This window comes from Enhydra lutris, unplaced genomic scaffold (genome assembly GCF_002288905.1).
Source record: "Enhydra lutris kenyoni isolate GAN:26980312 unplaced genomic scaffold, ASM228890v2 scaffoldscaffold44, whole genome shotgun sequence".
Classification (NCBI taxonomy): Eukaryota; Metazoa; Chordata; class Mammalia; order Carnivora; family Mustelidae; genus Enhydra; species Enhydra lutris.
The window spans coordinates 14,935,261-14,948,287 of NW_019154128.1; the positions used below are offsets into that span (position 1 = coordinate 14,935,261).

At 48.0% G+C, this 13,027-nt stretch overlaps 1 protein-coding gene across 1 annotated transcript in view; it reads left to right on the top strand.

Moving 5' to 3' along the window:
* LOC111155902 (von Willebrand factor A domain containing 3B) overlaps window positions 1–13,027 on the top strand; it is a 214,990-nt gene that overhangs the window by 17,658 nt on the left and 184,305 nt on the right. The window contains exons 4-6 of the mRNA XM_022516368.1: window positions 387–546; window positions 7,438–7,607; window positions 11,580–11,695. Coding sequence (XP_022372076.1) covers window positions 387–546; window positions 7,438–7,607; window positions 11,580–11,695 — 446 coding nt within the window. The remainder of the gene's footprint in view (window positions 1–386; window positions 547–7,437; window positions 7,608–11,579; window positions 11,696–13,027) is intronic.

Sequence of the window (13,027 nt, forward strand, 5' to 3'; positions counted from 1 at the left end):
TGCTGCTGATTTACAAATCTTAATGGTGTGAATCCTTATAAATTTACTCTTAATGGAAGATAGTTGTATATAAACCTGCCTGTTTATGAAAATCATTCCCTCAGTAATTTTATTGGTGGCCGTTAATGTTTACACTTTTGAGATTGTTTAATTCTCCTGTACTCATTGTCTTTCCCAGTCAGTACAGCTCATGGAAGGTAAGGATGCTTTGGAGACCACTCTTAAATAGCTTGCCAGATGTATTGGTAACTTTCAGAGGGCCAGGAACTGTTTTCTTACATTCAGCTCTGGTGATGGTAAGTGGCTTGCTGCTCGCACCTCTGAGACTGAGGGCTGACAGCTAGGTTGCCCACTGCCCCTGTGACACCCCGTGTGATTCCTTTCAGGGTTTCCCAGCGGCCTGTGAAATGGCAGGAAAATGCTGTTCCTGTGACAGAGCAGTCCATAGCTGCTGCCATCAGTTGGGTTGAGAAAGTGCCTTTTGAGCTGGCCATGAGCCAGGCTAGCTGCCTTGACACTCTGCTGGAAGCTGGGAACGACCAAACTGTAAGTGTGCACCCTGTGATCCTGGTCACATTGGTGGCTTCCACTTTCTCTCTCCACACCCAGTACCCCCATACTGCCTTTCAGCTGACCTGGGTGCCTTTCAGCAGCATCCCACGGAGACCATATCACTGGCATTGAAGAGCCCCGAAAGTCTCAGTCCTCCTCACCTCTGAATTTGGAACCAATTGAGAAATAGGTGATAGGCCCCAGGTGGAGATCAAAATGGCAGCTTTGGTGATGGCAGAGCTGGAGCAACCAAAATGAGACCCCCTAACCCTGCCCCCTGAGCCTGGTGGGGCTCCCTCTGGGTGATTAGGGCACGGAGTCGACCCCCATTTAGGCAGTGCCTGCAGAGCCACTGAGCTCACAGCCACTGAGCAGTGAGACAGGACAGGGATTTCAACACAGTTGTGTGTCTCTCATATTTTCGTTCTGCCCTTGTTCTCCTTACAGTTAGCTAAATCAATCCATCTCTTATGGGGAGAGAGGTTGGGAGACTCTTTGTGGAATCCTGAGGTCGAGGAAATAGGGATTCCCCACATCTACATTCTGAATCTCTCCCAGTTCCTCCTCTTCACAAATGGATCCGTTATGTGCTTTCCAAGGTGAAGTATATCCATATAGAGGCATCATCTGTTTTTGAATAATAATGCATTCACATGTGCCTTTTTGAGAGGCCCTTTTGGAAATAAAGCTTTACCTGGAAGAAGTGCTGAAATGGTGGTGGTTTATGTCCTTTTAGCTACAAGGGTGTGTGTTTTTGTGAGTGATTCTAAGGATATGACTTGAAGGGAGTGGCAGGCTTGTGGGGAAGGGCTCTGGGTAGGTGGGGTCCTTTGGCCAGCCTTGGCTTCCCAGGTAGAGATAGATCTGCTTTCCTTTGGGATACAGATACTTAACTACTACTTACGGATTGATATGAATGAATACTTAATTGCTTCTTCTGCTCTGGACTCCTGTGATTCTGTAGTTTTCGAGCTTTACTCTGCTACATTAAGTCCTTTCTTGGGCAAGCAGGCCATGTGCTGGCACCTTGAAAGGGTAGCTCTTACAGGTCACCAGCCTGTTTATTGATACTGAGGAGGATGGTTTAAAATTGGAAATGCATTGTTTATCCTTTCGAAGCCAGAGGAACAAATGGTTCCCATTAAAGAACAAAATAGAAGCTACTTTGTTCTTTGGCCTTTAAAGTTTGTTTTAACATCTGTAAAATTTCAATTGTCTGGACACTATAATAAGCATTCAAGAAATGGAACATTACACAGGCTCTTGGGTGAGTGCATGTACGTATGTGTACACACACACACACGCACACACACGGGTGTTCTGTTTCTTTGTTCACCTAACTACCTCGGTCATAGCTGACTCTGGTGACCTTTCATGACTTGAAGATTTCCCAGTGACCTTTGATTTTTCTATTTACTTTCCTTTGGTTTGTGCTTCTCCTTTCTTGGATTCATCCCCAGCCCAGCAAGTCCTATAGAAGAGGAAGAACCCAGAAAGAGAGTAATAGGCACTGATTATCAAATGCCACTTAAAAAATCCTGAGAAGAGACTCTGGAGTATGGTAAATATAAAACATACTCAGACCACTGAATCCTTCCTCCTAGAGCTTATATCTGGATGTGGTCTATGGGAACCTTCTAGTAACTGCAACTGCCTCCTATATAAAAGTGCTATGCCCCATGTTTTGTGAAGTGCAGGGGGTGGGCAGAGGAATGGGTTCCCCTAATGGGCTGCCCCTCTGCTCTGTGCCTCATACCCACCCCACTGAGTTTCAGATTGATTCATGTAGCTGGTTTTTTCTATAACCAGAAAAGATACAAGGCTTAAGAAACTTTTGAACGGTAAATCTAGATACCCAGACTTTTGCCACTGATGATAACCTGCTTTGGATTAGCATTTCCCATAAGTGAGTCCTGAGAAGAATGAGTGGCTGTTTTGTGTTCAAAGATTAACATGGAAGTTGGGCTTTTGTATCTGATTCACATGAAGAGTGAGGGCTAACTGATGGCATTTGGTGAGGGTAAAGGAAGATCCTCAGAGGCTACTGGCCTCTTTCAGAACTGGGCTTTGTTCCCATAGTCGGGCCAGAAGACCAAACATGCAGGGATGACTGAGGGTGAGCCTTCGAATCTAGAGGAGCCAGGCAAGGTGGGGTTTACCTGAATCTCAGCTCTGATGGCAGCACGTGGAGAACACTATTGATGGATGAGGTATTCTGTTGGCTCCTGTGCAAAAGGGTCTAGCTCATGGGAAGGGCAGCAGTGGGGTACTGAGGCAATTTCTGACGTTTTAAAGGGGCTGGCCTTGTCCTCAGAGCCCAGGGTATGCTGTCTAGCCCAGGCTTTCTGCTCTGCACTATTCTCTGTCCCAGTGTGCATTTTTGGGATGTTGGTAGCTTCCCTGGCCTTAATGAGGAGGGATGTTGTGCCAGGAGGCCCTGGAAAGGCCTGCTGATCCAGGATGGGAGGGATTGTTTGGAAAGAGAAGCCTGGTTATCCAAAGCCCTGATTCCTAGCTGCCTACGAAGGCTAACTGAGGGGGCTTGCCTTCTGCTTTCAGCAGAAGGCTATCTGCCCAAAGGGTACCTGTGTAGTTCTTTCTGGTGTCTCAGCCTCTCTTCTATCCGGCTGATAGGGATACATTTGTTTACTTTAAAAAAGTATCTTCTTCACTGGGGGAGTAAATGGGTGAATTAGAGCCAGACCCCTATGATTCCATAAGGAACCTTCACCACTGGACAGTAAACTGAAGGGGCTGACCATACCAGTCACAAGCATGGCTGTGGTTTAGCCAGGCATCAGATCTTTTCACCTTTGTGTCCCTAGAAATGGTGGTGCCTGGCAAGGGCTCAGTAAATGTTTGTTGAAGATTGAAGGAGTGGGAAAGAAGTACTGTTGATATTCTTGAAATTGGGACTAGATGTGGGTCCAAGAAATTCCCATTCCCCTTGCTATGGTACAGATTTGGGTTTTTTGAATGGAAAGGCGGTAGTCTGCATGGAACCAGGCAGGTGAATTTGCTAAGCCTTGTATGACTCCCATGGGGATAGTGGTTGGAGACCGGGACCCTGAAACCTGGTAGGCCAGAAAGTTGTTGGTGGTCGAGGGTGTTAGGAGGAATTGGAGAACTGAGCTGGAATCAAAAGGTCAGTTACCACCATGGGGTGGGGGGATCAGAAATCAAAATGGGCTGAATAAGGAAATGGCTACCACAGGTACAGGAAAGATCTGGAAGTCAGATCCAAGGTCTGGAGTTGGTCAAAACTGTTGAAACAGTCAAAGTTGTATGAAGAACAAGACAGAATTTTGCTAGGCCTCTCACTGCCGTTCTGGGTGACTTTCATTTGACTCTGATTCTTGCAGAGCGGAGGTTTTGACAGCCCGAGACTTCTGACAGGCCACAACAGAGGACAGCCAGGGTGGAAGCAGCCATTCCCAGTCTGGTTCTTCTTTTCCCCCAAACCTGTGTCTGAGAAGATGTCATGGCCCCTTTGCCTGGGCTGAGTGCAGGCTGCCTGGGGCAGCTGCAGAGCAAATGGCCCAGACAGAATAAGGCATTTCAAGTGGGAACAAACGCTCTACCCCCTTTTACGTGAAGTGTCAAGAGTTTTTGACTCCCAGTACAGTAGCTGAATGAACCCCAAATATTTTCTAGATCTTGTGTTAACAAATTCAGTACAAATTAGCATTTAGGGAAGAATGCTGATCAGTGAGAAAGCTGCTCCTGGTCCGGCTGCTGCTGCTGATTGATCCTCAGACTGGCCCTTGCCCCGAGTTGCTCAGAGGTACTGGGTCAGGGGAGAGGATTCCTTTGAGGACAGTTCCCCTAAACCCATACCACTTCACCCAGGTTTTAGTCAGTGACGTTGATACCAGGGACTAGGAGCCTTGGATGGTGTGAGAGCCAAGAAAGTGAAAAGAGTGCCCATCTCTGGCCACCTTCCTATCCCATGATCTTGCTCGTACAGCTTTGGGATTCACATCCATTTCTTTCCTTTCCTTTCTTTTTTTTTTTTTTCTTTTTTAAGATTTTATTTATTTGAGAGAGAGAGAATGCATGAGAGAACACAAGCCAAGGGGAAAGCAGAGGGAGAAGTAGACTCCCCATAGGGACTCTCCCAGCAGGAGAGCCCCATGTGGGACTTGATCCCAGGACTCTGGGATCATGACCTGAGCCAAAGGCAGACGCTTAACGGATTGAGCCACCCTGGCACCACTCACGTCGGTTTCTAAGAGGTGACCAGCTTTGCCATGATGAGCCGACAGAATGAAGTGGTTGAAAGCAAAGGCAGAAGCTCACGGGGTCAGGCAGCTGGATTTCTTAGCTGAAAGACCAGGTCAATTCACCTGTCCAGTCCTTTGTTTCTTCATCTGTAAACTGGGTGTGATAACAAGAATTCCTTTTCCACAGGACTCCTGTGAGTGTTGAAAAAAAGAATTCATGTTGGTTTATCATCCCAAAGAGCAGATGACCCCAAAGCCATGTCATTTTAAAAGGCATTTTGCCACTTGGTGGAGGATGGGGCTAGGTGGCATATTTACCTTCCTCTCCTGTTTTGTTAGTGTCATTCTGTGAGTGGAAGGAAGAGGCAGGGAGACAGTGTGCCAGAGGGGACTGGGGATGGGATAGGTGGTCTCACTGTAGAGCACGTCCCAGGAAGTCTGTAGCACAGATAACTGAAAACATAGGCAATTAAGCAGCTGAGAAATGAACTTAATGAATAGTGAATAACCCTGGAGCCTGAGCAAAGGAAAGGAAATCCTGATTCTGCTGGCTACAGCAATTTTTAGCTTGATGCAGTCTCAAGGGAAAAACATCTCTGTACAAGGATCTCAGACTCTTGTCTGATCTCAGGTCATTGCCCGTGCAGAGAAGCTGAGTTGGCATGACGTGCAACAGAGGTGCACAGTGTCAGAAGCCGCAGACGGACCACGTGGAGATGTTTGTCCTCACTCACCTCCCGGTTTAGCTAACAGATCTTACAAAATACTCCCTGTGCCTATTCTCCTCTCTTGGGCCACATGTGATTTTAGATCCTTATGTGAGATTGAACCCATCCCCATGCTAAGTTTGGGCCCAACCCAGCTGGAACACTAATAACAGTGCCGCAAAGGGGAGCCCATTGAACCCCTCTCACACAAAGTAATGTGGGGGAGCAGGGAGAAGGGAAAGAGAATGCATTTGCTGAGAGAATATTAGTTCCCTAACAAGGGATACAGAGATCACCATTTCTTCCTCCTTTCAGTATTTTTTTCTGCTTCTTGGCAACTGGCTGCAAGAGATATACAACATTGCTCTGTCTTTACTTCCCATTAGGTCCTTTTTAAAATCAGGGATCATGGGGCGCCTGGGTGGCTCAGTGGGTTAAGCCGCTGCCTTCAGCTCAGGTCATGATCCCAGGTCCTGGGTTCAAGCCCCACATCGGGCTTTCTGCTCAGCAGGGAGCCTGCTTCCTCCTCTCTCTCTGCCTGCCTCTCTGCCTACTTGTGATTTCTCTCTGTCAAATAAATAAATAAAATCTTTAAAAAAAAATAAATAAAATCAGGTATCAGGTTTGAAAGGCCTGAGAGAAAGAGTCATGGGGGTGGGGTGGGCACAGTCAGCCCCAGCTGCTGCAGACAGGGGGGCCCAGCCAGCTGGGGAGCTGACCATAAGTCCTCTTCTCTTTGCGTCAGGTGGGTTTAAGTCCCAGGTTTGAGGTCAAACTGAAGTACCTGTGTACCGTCATTAGCAGGGGTTTGTGATTAGAGCAGAGAAAGGCTCATGAGTCCATGACATCTATTTATCCCTTCAAACCCAGTGCATTTTGTGGGGATTCTTCCCCAGTTTTCTGTTGAAACAGTCAAGGTGTTTTAAGGGGTGGATGTAGATGGCATGTATTCTGGCTCTCTCTGGGTTTTTAACTTTCTGAGAACTATGCATGCATAAGTGCAGGTCGTCTTGTTTAAACTCAGTCACGAGGTACACTACATTACCTCCCTTTTTATAAGTGAGGAAACTGAACTTCTATCCTTTTCCCCAAGTTCACAGAACTCGTTAGTGGCAGGGAAGTCAAGCACTCTGGAAGGCAGAATCCTCCGGAAGAGGAGGGCAGCGTGGTTGAGGTTGGGGTGGGACTCTGGTCATGGGGCCCCCTTGGGTGGATTTTAACGTGTCTCTAAATGAAGCAGGGAGCATTATGGGATTGTCTTCTACCTGGGTGAGGTGTGCATCTCCCAAATCCCTCGTTGAAGGCTGGGGTGCGTGTGTGTGGTGGGGCTCCTGACATGGGTTTGTTCATTCTCCTGTCCCCCTCATGGCCTGGTGTGGTGGTGAGACTCAAGGCCCAGTGTGTGGACTTTGTCCCTGACCTGCTGCATGAAGTCAGGCAGCCTTATCTTCCCTCACGTGTGCTTCCCCGTGACATGAGAGCAGAGCATGAGCCAAGTGGAAATAAGCCCTCCTTCCCCCTGTTCTGCCTCAGACTGAGGAGAGATGAATTTGTATTGTAGAATTCTGGCACCACAGTGGGAAATGGTTTGTAAGCTTCCTGCCCACAGTAACTGTGCCCACACTTCCTTTGTGTTGAAAATAGCCACTCCTGACCTGTCTCATGTATCCATGGACTTAGTGGAAGCTCTTTCCCACACTGGCCTATCCTGTCCTTCCCACGTAAGACCCGAGATTGTGACCACTGCCAACAGACCTTGACACCAGGCCTTGAATATCTCACTTCCTGACTTTGGCCCCCAAATATCGTCACCAAACGTGGACCTGTGCTGCTACTCCTGCTGTCCCTCCACCCCCAGGAGCAAAGGCAGTTTTGTAGAAAGTATACTGCCAGTGAGTCTGGTACAAGTCTAGGGCACTTCAGGGAGATAAACTGTTGCTACTCTTGTCTTGCAGATTGAATCCATTTACTACTTTGTGGTGGGAGATGTTCCTGAGCAAACCAAGGGGCTCCTTCTTCAGGGGGCTTTGGAGATCCCATGTCCTGTCTGCCCAGTGTCCTTCAATGCCAGAGGAGAAAGCACTATTGCTTTCTTAAAGGATCTGAGTGCCAAGACCCACAGCAGGTAGGCAGAAAATGCGCTCTTGAGTGACTGTGGGCAAACTGCCTGCTTGCGCATGATCAGCAGTGATATTCCTAACCAGTCTGTTCCTGTGCTCTCCTCCGTCCAGTAGTCTTTAGTCTCCAGGCCTTTTCTTCTCTACCTGGTATGAATCTTGCCTTGTTATTTTCTGTAATTCTGGTGGTTTTTTCATCAGGGGTCCTTGCTAACCCTGGAGAGACTGCTCCCTCCCAGGGTAGCTAATTTCTAGAGAGTTTAGATGGCTCACCCAGGAGTGCACCATTCCTGCGCAAGCTAACTGATCCAGAGCGCCTTGGTGCCAGCAGTCACTCATGCTCAGGACCTCTATTTCCCTGCACCGTTCATGCCAGGGCTGGGTACTGGACATCTTGGCACAGCTCCTACAATCCAGAACCCACTGAAATTATTCAGCTGCCCATCCTAAACCTCACCCATTCCATTCTGCAGGATCTTGCCTGTGTTTTCCCCTTATTCCCTCATGCCTCCTGACCAGCCCTGGTGCTGCCCTGTGTGGCATAGTGTAGTGTGCTGTGGTGTGTTCCCCTGCCTCTTGAGAGCTATATTAGTAGTCAGTTTGGGTCACTGTAACAGATAACACAGATTGGATGTCTTAAACAACAGAAATTTATTTCTCACACTTCTGGAGGCTGGGGAGTCCATGATCAAGGTGGTGGCTGATTCAGTTTCTGGCGAGAGCTCTTCCAGGCTGCCTTCTAACTTTATCCTCACTTGAAAGGGAGGGAAAGAAGGATGATGAAGGGGGAGAGAGAGAGAGAGAGAGCAAGCACAAACACACCTGTAAGGTCTTTGGTTTATCTTCTTAAAAACATACTAATCTCAGGGCACCTGGGTGGCTGGCTCAGTTGGTTAAGTGTCTGACTCCTGATTTCTGCTCAGATCATGATCTCAGGGTCCTGAGATTGAGCTGCCCCATGGGGAGTTGAGCTACGCTCAGTGGGGAGTCTGCTTGACTGCTTGAGTCTCTCCTTTCCTCTCTTGACCATCCCTACTTGTGTGCATGCTCTTTCTCTAAAATAAATCTTAAAGAAAAAAAGAAAAGGTACTTAATTCATTAGATCAGGGCCCTAGCCTTATAACCTCATTTAACCTTAATTGCCTCCTAGAGGCTCTATCTCCAGATATGGTCAAATGTGATTACATTGGGGGTAAGTCTTCAACATATGTATTTGGGGGTTGGGGACCACAATACTAGTCTATAGCAGGAACTGTGAGTAGCAACCTCTATTTTCAGTGGCAGTTATACTGATCTGGTGGCCTCATTGTAGCTGAATAACAACTGAATTTACATTTTAAAACACACCCACCACCTTGTCTGTGTGGATAGGTTTAGGTCCCTTGTGGAGAGAGATCAGGTACTTAAGCATTTATAAGGAGAATGACTGAGTCCTTGTCTCAGTCATCCTGTCTGAAGTGGGTACAATTCCTGCCCTTGAGCACGTGTTCCCAAATTTGCTTATCACCTTTGCCTGGGGAGCTTGTTAATAATTCAGAGTGGAGGGGCGCCTGGGTGGCTCGGTGGGTTGAGCCTCTGCCTTCGGCTCGGGTCATGATCCCGGGGTCCTGGGATCGAGCCCCACATCGGGCTCTCTGCTCAGCAGGGAGCCTGCTTCCTCCTCTCTCTCTGCCTCTCTGCCTCTCTCCCTGCTTGTGATCTCTGCCTGTCAAATAAATAAGTAAATAATCTGTAAAAAAAATAATTCAGAGTGGAGGGCTTCACCTTACAGGTGATTCTACATAATAGAGGGGATCCTGGGACTAGGCATTTAATCATTCACTTTGCAGAAGAACTACGCAGGGAGTTTGATTAAAATGCAGATACCTGAGGTGCCTGGGTGGCTCGGTGGGTTAAGCCTCTGTCTTCAGCTCAGGTCATGATCTCAGGGTCCTGGGATCGAGTCCCGCATCGGGCTCTCTGCTCGGCGGGGGGCCTGCTTCCTCCTCTTTCTCTCTGCTTGCCTCTCTGCCTACTTGTGATCTCTCTCTGTCAAATAAATAAATAAAATCTTAAAAAAAAATGCAGATACCTTGGCCATAGCCCTAGAGATCCTAATTTTTGAGCTCTAGGGGAAGGCCAAGAATATTCATTCTTAACAGGACCCCTGATGATTCTGAAGACCACTGCTCTGGTTACCATTAAAACACTTTGAAGTCTTTGAACATTAGATGTTTGGCTTTGATTCTGGGTTCCTAAATCCCCTCAAATACAGGAGGGCTCACTGTCCTACTTTTGCTACTGGAGAGAGTAAAAGGCTACTGGCAGGCCCACCTGTCTTGTTGGTCCTCTGCTTAATTCACATGGGGCATTTTCTCTGGGCAGGTGATAGGTTAGGGTGTAATTTAACATGGGAAGACCTGCAGTTCAGCTCCTGACTTTTAGGCCATGTACTATTGAGTGTGAGTTTTGCAGAAGAGGATGACATATAGACATGCTTTTCTGTTCCTGCTCTTGCCCTCCCAAGTGAGCCCAGCCCCCAGCCAGTGGTGCTCCTGCCTGCTCCATGCCTGCCAGATCCCCAAGTCTCTGGGTTGGCCACCATACACCCTTGGCTGTTGAACCTCAGCTGAAGAGCAGTCATTAGGGAACTCCAAAGGATGTGCCTTGAGCATCTCAGCTTGCAGGGAGGCTGGATTCCTGGTTCCCCTGTGCCCAAGTCCATGTCTGAATAGAGCCACCGACCTGCAAAGCATGTTTTGGTGTCTGCATAAGTGAGTTACCCTGTTTTCTAGTCTGGAGAACAGATCAGAGAGTAGAAAGTCCTGGGCATCAAAGGCCTTGGTACCCAGGGTGTGGGGTCTGGCAGCACAAACCTCAGCCTGCTTTGTAAGGAAGTCAAAGGACAGGGGAAGTTGGCCATGTCCGCTCCAGTGGAAGCACCTGTGGGAGGCAGGGATGGCCAGGTTAATGGTCCATTGGCCTCATGAAGGGCTGTTGGGACAAGGCTGGCTTGTTGAGTGCCGTTGTCATTGTTTTAGTTGCACCTGAAACCCTCTAGAAACAGATAGGACTGAGGATTTCCATGATCCAGGTAAAGCCCCCACACCTCTCCCACCATCTGTGCATCCAACTATCTATCCCAAGCCCCTGCTTCAGGATTCTCTTCCTGCTGAAGAAGAGGCAGAGGTGGAACTCTTGAGGGACTAGAGGAACATTACCCAGAGAGCTCCTGTTGATCAGAAAGAAATTTCCTGCTATCACTGACTTTTTGGATTCCAAGTAATTGGTGTCAAGGGTGTGCTTAGCCCATCATTTTGTAGACCAGACCAGTGCTTCTTGAATCCCCCTGGGATCTTGTTAAAGTGCTTATTCTGACTCAGCAGCTCCAGGTAGGGCCTCAGAATGGGCATCCCTAACCAGCTCTCAGGTGCTGCTGCAACTCCTCAGACCACATTTCGAGGAGTCAGGTGCTAAAAATTCCACACAAGAATTCTTTTCACTAGTGCTTTTGCCTAGCTTCTGGGGAAGTGCTTATTTGCCGAATTAAAGTTGACTGAAGCCCGTTGGCATTTGGCAGACAAGCCAGTGGTGCCTGTTGTCGCCAGCTTTTCAACACTGAACCCGCAGGGCCACGGGCACTGTTGGGACCTCAGACTGTTGGCTTGTCAACACTGTGTTGACATGATTGAACCCTGGGAACAGAAGGATAAATATAAAGCAGAGGGTATTGTTTTTTTAGGGTCAATACATACCATTTGGTTGGGTTAATTCCCTCTAAGAGAAGAGTCATCTGTTAAAATCCCAACACCATTCACAGTTCTCTCTTCTCTTTTGCCTCCCTGTCTTTTGTTTTGGGAGAACTGCAGGTACAGGGAAAAGCCATGAAACATCTAAGATGCTTGGCGCCACAGCAGAGCAAGGTCACAGTCCTGGGAGAATGAGTGGACATGCACAAATAGCACTACTAGCCTAAAGTTGCGAATCTCTTCCTGTTTCAGATTCCATGCATTTGCAGAGAGAACAGAGTGTGTGGACTTTCCCGAATTTGCCGTAAAGGATGGTGACAGTGTAATTACTTGGAATTTAAGGAAACTGAAAGGAAAGCGCCCTCCAGGTATCTGGGATTCAAAAAACACACAACTACCCAGTGTGGTTTTCTGTATCTTTAGAAACAAAAGCACTAGATAGGGATGGATGGTATCTTTTTCATTATTTGTCTGGTCCAGGGGCAGTTCCTGATACTACTAGTGAATTTGTCAGCCTAGCAACCAGGCAGAAGTTTATTACCACCCAGGGAAGTGGCCTAAGTTTTGTGTGTGGAAACTTGAGAAGCTTCTGAGGATGTGGTCCTGATGTGTCAATGCTGGACTTAGTCCCTGAGCAGGCAGGGCCGCTCTGCTGCTGGGTTAGCTGATGCTGTAGCAAGCATGCCAACACAGCTTGTGGGTTTTCTGCTGCCCTGTCCATCAGTGACAGTGGGGCTTCTAGGCTCATGTGTGGGATTGACCTGCCTCTTGCAAGGGCCAGGGCCCCACGGGAACCTCTGTGGATGTAGAGTGAACCTCCCCTTTTATGCAGAGACTGTGATCAGAGAATTTAACAGCATAGAGAATGAGGTCACCAAACCAGTGAGAAGTAGGTTCAGAAAAACCAGTGCTAGAAAGTTACTCGGGAAACCAAGAGGTGGGAGTTTCTTTGGGGCTGATGAAACGGCAGAGTGCCAAAGACACTGAGCAGACCCTGATGAGAAAAGCAGGGAAGGAAGCTTGTGTCCAGAGTGTGAGATGTTGTGGGGGGACCCAGCTGGAAGTCTGAGAGAGCCCATCTCCACCTCCACCCTCCTACTCATTTTAAGTTATTGACTGAAATCTCTAGCTTCAGTATAAGGCCAGAACTACTCTTTGGGAGAAGCAAGGAAGCTGCAGGAAAGATCTGCTTGACAGGTCCCTCTGTTCACATGATGATGCTACAGAGCTCCCAGGAGAAGGGCGTGGGGCTCTAGGAGGAGGCGGTTGCATTACAGGGCCAGGGGGCCAGGTGGAGACCAAGGCAGGGGGTTGAATCACAAAGCCTGTCCCTGACACAACGTTTTGGATTTCGACTCCTACTGCCCCGACTCTTACTGCCCCGCAGCAAGCTGGGGAGAGGTTCTGCAAGAGCTCATGGGTGGCACTGCTTTAGGTAACTTACGCCTTTCTTCTGATGGTGAAGGGGCTATCTCCAGAGAATTTGAAAAACTGTCCATTGTTAAGCAAGGTTAATGCTATTCTAACAACGACAACAACAGTATTAATTCAGGATGTATGCCATGCCGAGGGAAAGTAATTCACAAGATTAAGCCTAGTGGGCAATGTTTCAGTAAGGGTAAAGAGTGTGAGGTGTCACGGGTTCCCCAAGGCATGCCAGTTTCTGTAAAGGGGTTCAGTTTTGACTTATGTGTTCCTTG